Source organism: Triticum dicoccoides, chromosome 5A (genome assembly GCF_002162155.2).
Source record: "Triticum dicoccoides isolate Atlit2015 ecotype Zavitan chromosome 5A, WEW_v2.0, whole genome shotgun sequence".
Classification (NCBI taxonomy): domain Eukaryota; kingdom Viridiplantae; phylum Streptophyta; class Magnoliopsida; order Poales; family Poaceae; genus Triticum; species Triticum dicoccoides.
In genome coordinates this window covers 401,676,321-401,683,186 of record NC_041388.1, presented here as the reverse complement: position 1 = coordinate 401,683,186, position 6,866 = coordinate 401,676,321, and the positions used below count along the sequence as shown (strand labels likewise).

Genomic DNA, 6,866 nt, shown 5'->3' with positions numbered 1-6,866 from the left:
GTACGACCTTGTGGCTTGGAGGTTCCGCCAACCGAGGTCCGACCTGAGCTTCCCCGATGTTCCAAGCGTCGCGGAGGTAGAATTCCTCGCTCCCGATGTGTAGTTTGTGTCCCGCAAAGAGAAGAAGGAAGACTGCCTAGTCGTGAAGTAGTACACCGCCCATGAGAGTGATGCGGTGGCTATGGCGAGGTTCTCCGAGGTCAATTCGCACACCTCATGGAGGAGGAACGCCAATTCTTCACCACGAGGAATGCGGGTTGCAAGAAGGATATGGAAATCAAGGAGGAGGATGTGGCTAGCCCCTCAAGAGACTAGTCGGAGCTCGCCATCTGCGTGTACGACCTTGTGGCTTGGAGCTTCCGCCAACTGAGGTCCGACCTGAGCTTCCCCGATGTTCCAAGTGTCGCAGAGGAGTTCCTCGCTCCCGATGTGTAGTGTGTGTCCCGCAAAGAGAAGAAGGAAGACCGCCTAGTCGCGGAGTAGTACACCGCTGCCCATGAGAGTGATGCGGTGGCTATGGCGAGGTTCTCCGAGGTCAATTCGCACCTCATGGAGGAGGAGCCCCAATCCGTCCCCACGAGGAATGCGGATTGCAAGAAGGATAGGAAGATCAAGGAGGAGGACGTGGCAGGCCCTTCAAGAGTGATTAAGGTTCAGTTGGACGACGACGATGACTATGCCCTGTTTAGTAGTGATCGAATGATTCATTCCTAAAAATGTGAAATGATGCTGACACGGGGGATGATGACAAGTAGTGCGTCCGTAGTAGTGTCTATCGTAGTACCTTCCTAGTGAGTCTATCATGTTTAAGTTTGAACATTCGGTAGTTCGTAATGTCAAAATATGCAATGACCATGTTTATTTGGGTGTCCCATTTTACATCATATGCTACGGCAGAAAAATTCTACTGCTCTAAAACCTTCTCTCTCCTGCCCTAATTTTTTTTGACCGCCCTATTTTGCATCATTGGTTCGAATGGTCTAAATAGGCCGCAGCCTCTACAGTCTCAGACCTCTGCTCGCCTGCTCCTACAAGAGTTTCTTCTTCTTTTATGCATCTCCTCCTACTAGAGTTTTCTTCTTCTTTTATTCATCTCCTCCTACGAGCAGCGGGGGCCTTTTCACTTTCAAGGTTAAACTACAATTGGCATTCGAAAAAAGGTACTCCCTCCCATCCAAAATAACTGACACAGTTTTGAACTGGGGTTTGTTCAAAACTGCCACAATTTTTTTTTTGAAAACTGCCCCACTTATTATGGATCGGAGTTAGTACTATATTTCTTGCAACAGGACATAAATGGAGGAGAAAAGAATATCAATATGTATTTCAAGACAGAACCTCAGGATACAATCTGTAGATCTCAAATGGGGTGTATAGCTTTACACCTTGTCAAACTTAGTGCTCCTAGCATTAGTTCTGCAAACCTTTACAGTGTTGCTATACACACGACACTGGTTAGCCGATTTGCGCACGATCGCACTGATCCGGCCGTGCATGCGTTGGACAAAGTGGAGGCCAGCGGTTAGATCACGCATCGTCCAACGTTCGGCTGCTATGTATCGGCTGCATAGTAGTTTCGAAACCTTTATGTGTGTAATCTGATCAACGACAAGGAGGAGAGCTCCATCTTCCAATCTCCCTACTACAGTACTTCCCAGCGTACCTGCATTAGTTCTTATATTTCTTACACGGGTACATTGCTATGGACTTTTGTGTCCAAAGTCTGCTTTTTCTAAAGTTTTGTTTGTAAGAACAACGTTGATGGAATGGGTCCATTGCTGGCTTTGTTGCCAACTTGCCATCAGCGTAGCCATGCTGCCCATGCACGCGTACAAATGTACAACAGCGCGCGCGCCTGCTGGGTGCAGCCGTCCGGCCACGGCGAAGCGCCCATCAGTTCCCGCCGCCGCAGCGCGCCGGGCAGGACGACGGCACGCCGACCCACGGTTCCCCGATCCTCGTCATCTTCATCGACCGCTCGCTGGCCGCCGCCTCGTCGCACCGGCCCCTCTTCCTCGCCGACGCGTCCTTGAGGATCACGCCGAACAGCTTCACCTTCTTCTCGCAGCAGTGCTCTTGGTCCGCCGAGCGGGCGCCGCCGGCCCCGGCCGCGCCTTGCATGTCTCCGTCCATCAGCAGGCGCAGGTCCAGCTGGCGGACGTCCAGGAAGCGGGAGAGGAAGCCCAGGAGCTCCTCGCAGTGCCGCCGCGCCAGGGCCAGCTCCGCTGCCAGCGCGTGGTTGTCCTTCCTGAGCTGCTCGTTCTCGCTGCTGAGATCCGGGCGCGTCGGCGAGGACGCCGAGGAGGAGCTGTGGTCGTTGCCGGTGCCGGACGTGCTGGCAGACGCGGGACGCAGAGCAGGCAGCGGCGGAGGGAACGCGACGTTTACGCCGGTTCCGCTGGTTTTAGAGGACTGGGGAGTCGTCGTCGTCGCCGTGGCCTTGCGGCGACGGATGCCGGAGAGGAGGCCTTGCTCGCCTCGCCGGAAGTTCTCGTTTGCGAACTCCCACCGGTCCGGCACCACCTTCCGAAAACCCTGCATATAGTTTACACCGGTTTGGTCAGTATCCGACGCGGAACATTGTCGTACATGTGTCGATCAAGAAACATTTCCAAACGTTTTCCTTCTTTGTTTCCAAACATTTTCAAAAGAGAATCATTAAACAAAATATTTCATTAGTCCCACATATTTCACTTTAGCAAAACTGTACTATTTACTACATTGAGCGACATCGCATATGTCATCTACTGTCCGTTGGGAGTAAACATCATATCCACCTGGAGTATAATTACTAGCTCATTAGCGAGCCTTCTTTTTGTTAATTTTGGTTCACTGATTCCTACCAGACTGGGGCGCATCTTCAATTTATATCTTACTCATCGGGCATTATCATATGGAATTATATTCAAATGGGATAAGCATATTTTTGGTCCCTGAATTCTTGAGAAAGTGAGAAATCATCCATCAACTCCAATACTACCAAAACTCAATCCCTCAACTAATAAAACCGGATAAGTTTCGGCCCAATAACTTGGTTTGTGCGTGACATGTACCCGGTATTGACCAATATTGGCCACGGTGGCCTGGTTTTGACCGCCACATCACTTAAGTGGCTAAGGGCACCTGTATCTTTTTTGGCTTTGGATTTGGCGGACGTTATCTAAACTTTTGTGAGAGTAGAGGGACGAAAAATATACTTACCCATATTCAAATGCATGCTTTGACCAACAGTTAGTCTAAATATATAGTTTATGTTGCACAAAATAGATATCATTAGATTCGTAATAAAATGCACTTGTGTATGATCTATGATTTTGTAGCCATTGACTACATATTATAGGAGGGATTTATAGTCAAAGCATGAATTCAACAGTCAAACTATGCGGCATGTCTAGAAACAAAAGCAGTATATAAAAAAAATGTAATTTAGTAATGTAACACATTAAGCGAGAGCAATAAACAACATGCGATTCTTTCTGTTTATCTTCTTTTAGTCGGGAGAGCTGGCTGAATTTTCGTGTGGGTGAAGCATGGTATTCTAAAAACATAAGAAAACAAAAAAATGGAACTTTATCACTTACTGAATCGTACAGCAAAGAGCAAACTAACACGATATTCTTTCGGACAACCTCTTCGTATGCAACTTTGACTGTCTTTCAGGAAAAAAAATTTAGCCCTTTTGACCACTATATTCTGGATGATAAAAAAATTGACCGTGCTTTCTGAAGCATTGTCCACTTTTGAAATAAAGTAACTTCACAAAAAATCTGATGCTAGCGACCTCCTTTTTCGTAGGATTTCCAAATCGATGTGCACATTCAAAAAATATGGATAGTTAAAGGGCCACTTTTGTTTGATTTTTTCTCTCCAAGAATTCATTCGTTAGATGACTTTCTAGTAGACACTTTTCATTGAAGTTTTTTTTCACCACGGAGAGATCAATATATCTTGATGTGTATGTTATGAATGTGCATTGTATAAGTGTATCTCATGAATTTTAATTATCCTGCATGTGCGTGCGTGCGTGCGTGTGTGTGTGAAGAACCTATATATATTTTTAACCTTTATAATAGATCCGAGTCCTTTTAGTAAAAATAAATAAAAGAAGCTGAGTGGTTTCTAGAAGAGGACACAAAAATATCCGGTCGAAAGTTCCACCAAGCTTCCAGCCCCCGCGTAATCACAAACGAGGACACACTAAATTGAAACCTCAACCTCGTGGGGTGTCAAACAGTGATGGGCAAGCACTAAATTTGCTTTCGTGAAACCTGTTGGCCTCCATCTCTAGCGTGGTGCCGCGTCCGTCCCTCCGTCCTTTCGGTTATTTGCACACTTATGGTATCGGTGACCGTCACGTCCAAATAACCGGCCACATTTTGTCAAAAGGAAAAGGCGAGGGCGACATCACCACTCAGCACTAGTCACGTTTTTTCACCCCCACCTCTAAGTTGCACTGTCTTTTCTCTCTATTTTCCAAGCAGCTACTGTCCATTTTTTTATTTTTTATTTGCGTTAATGTCCAAGCGTGTGAAACTGAAATGGTTTATTAACTCGCAGACGGCACGCATAGCTAGTTTTGTTGTCACCTACCCCGTCAATGGTCAGCACAAAGAGGCTTTTTTATATACTCCCTCCGTCTGAAAATATTTATCATCAAAATGGATGAAAATGGATGTATCTAGAAATAAAATACATCTAGATACATCCATTTTAATGACAAGTATTTCTGGACGGAGGGAGTACATATCGCTGCATGACACGACAAGTGAAACGCTTTGCTCGTTTTCTACGTTTTAGGTCGACCAGAAAGGCTCTTTGGGCGTCATCTTTCCTCCATATTGTTCCAACAAACGGCCTACCAGTAGCCTTTTTTGATATGTCACCTTCTTCCATGTACTTCTTCTGCACTACTAGTAGTCGGTAATATCCAGATTTGTCCGTCCAACAAACATCAGTATATGTAATTAGCTAGCTCGAGATGTTTCACCCGTTCGCTGTGCCCAAAGTCCAGACGCGCTTTTGAACAGAGACCCTGCCGCGAACACTGGCACATGAGTGGATCCATACTAGGACGTGTACGGCCGAGACAGCAGAATGAACTCCCAACCAGAAACATCCTTACGTGCATGTCACGTGTCTTGCCTCGGTCTCGGTGACGGTAGTTCTTAGTTCTTATTACTACCACTAGCGACTACGCTTAATTCCTCGCCGGAAAAGAATCCACCGGCTGTGTGCTCAGTCTGTACCACTGTGGTTTTAATTCTTACTCCCAACCAGAAAGGTACTCCCTCTGTTTCAAATTTGAACTAAAACCACGACGAGTAATTTGGAACGGAGGGAGTATCATGCTACGTAGCGTGAGTACGCACTAGTATGTCGTGTGGAGAACAAAAGCGAGAAGGACGGAGAGCTTTCCGTGGACACGTCAGGGGCGTGTCCGGAAGCTGCCGAGCGTATCTCAGCATAATAATCTCTTCTGGTACAAGCTACTAGGATATGGATCCATCACTTGCATCCCTAATCTCTAATCACTCTAAGAGGACGAACGAGATGCTTCTTTTTTTCAGATAATAATAAAAACCAAACAAGAACGGATACTCTACTCAAGTCGCAAGTCGTTGATCAGTGCAGATGGGAGTGATTAATTTAGTGAAGGCAGAGCTAGAGTATTGCAAAGAGAGAGTGTGTCTGGAGGAGGGTGGTACGTACGTAGGTGTTGAGCTGGCGGACGAAGGAGGAGAAGTTGCAGTGCTTGAAGTGGAGCGGCAGGAGGTCGCGGGCGAGCTCCACCGGCTTCCACACCACGAACGACCGCCCTTGCTCGCCCCACGAGATCACCTCGTCCGTCCCGCGCTCCTCCACCATCTGGTGCGTCTTGGTCAGGAACGGCGCCGGCCCTCCGCCGCCGACCCTCACCGCACCACCACCCTTCTGCTGCTGCTGCTGCGCCGCCGCCCCGGCCATCGTCGCCGGCTTAATCACCTAACAGATTCCTCTACCTAATAATAAGCTGGTGTATGTATCTATGTATATATGATCAGTCAAGGATCGATCGAGAAGCAGAGGCGGCTAGCAGGAGACGGCGGCGGAGAAGAGGAGGAGCGCGGTGAGGAACTCCCAGCCCCAGACGTAGAACCCGGTGACCAGGCCGCGGCCTCCTCCCATGTAACCGGCACGGTGGTGTGTGCGGCTTTCAGCTGGGTTTGTCTGTGGTTGCCGCGACGGCTCTCCTCTCTACTCCTACGTCCGCTAGCCTCGCCTGCCGGAGATATAAAGGCCGGAGCGAGAGACAGAGCGCGAGCGCGAGCGAGAGCGGCGGTTGCTTTCGGGGCTCTGGTTTCACTGCGTGCTCGGCCCCGGCCGGTCCAAATAAGAAGCTTCCCCTGCCTTCCCTAGAGCCGTGGCCGCGGCGCGCTCCGCCGTGCTCCGTGGACAGCTCCCACTGTGGACCAGGACGAGACTGGCGGCCACGTGGCAGGTGCGTCCATGGTGCACGGTGGGACGTGTGCATGGAGGCGCTGGGGTGGGGAGGGACGAATCGGGTGTCCTTTCGTCAACGCACCTGGGCCGCTTCCAATGCTTCGAGAAATGTCGGGACCAGAATTTCCTCTCCCTTCCCTTATCTTTCGTTTTTTTTCTTCGTCAGAGCAAAAGCGAGCCAGAGAGGCGCTCGTGGAAAAGCGACGCGTCGAAAGCGGATTTTCGCGATTCGGTGGCGGCTTCGCCCGCTGCATCCGTCCATCGCCTCGCCGATCGGCTTGTCCTCTTCCTCCTCTCGCTCTCCCGCCACCTGTATGTATGTAGCACTATCCTTCTAGTCTTAACTGAACTTTATTTAATCCCAACGCCGCACGACGGAAAACGGC

General features: G+C 49.1%; 1 protein-coding gene across 2 annotated transcripts; it reads right to left on the bottom strand.

Moving 5' to 3' along the window:
- Nucleotides 1–1,303: 1,303 nt before the first annotated feature.
- On the bottom strand, nucleotides 1,304–6,327 carry LOC119301822 (heat stress transcription factor B-1-like). Of its 2 annotated transcripts, XR_005147196.1 has the most exons (3): nucleotides 5,710–6,327; nucleotides 1,584–2,535; nucleotides 1,304–1,424 (listed from the first exon to the last, which is right to left on the bottom strand). XR_005147196.1 is itself a non-coding variant. In XM_037578798.1 (2 exons), the coding sequence occupies exons 1-2, from the start codon at nucleotides 5,962–5,964 to the stop codon at nucleotides 1,894–1,896; spliced, it is 897 nt and encodes a 298-aa protein (XP_037434695.1). In that variant the 5' UTR covers nucleotides 5,965–6,327; the 3' UTR covers nucleotides 1,304–1,893. The 2 variants fall into 2 exon arrangements, 1 of the variants encoding a protein (XP_037434695.1); XM_037578798.1 differs by having other exon boundaries at nucleotides 1,304–2,535.
- Between the last annotated feature and the right edge of the window lie 539 nt (nucleotides 6,328–6,866).

Coding starts and splice junctions, on each gene's coding strand:
- LOC119301822 (XM_037578798.1), bottom strand. CDS start 5,964: ATGGCCGGGGCGGCGGCGCAGCAGCAGCAGCAGAAGGGTGGTGGTGCG. Junction 2,536..5,709: donor TCCGCCAGCTCAACACCTAC/GTACGTACCACC, acceptor AACTATATGCAG/GGTTTTCGGAAGGTGGTGCC.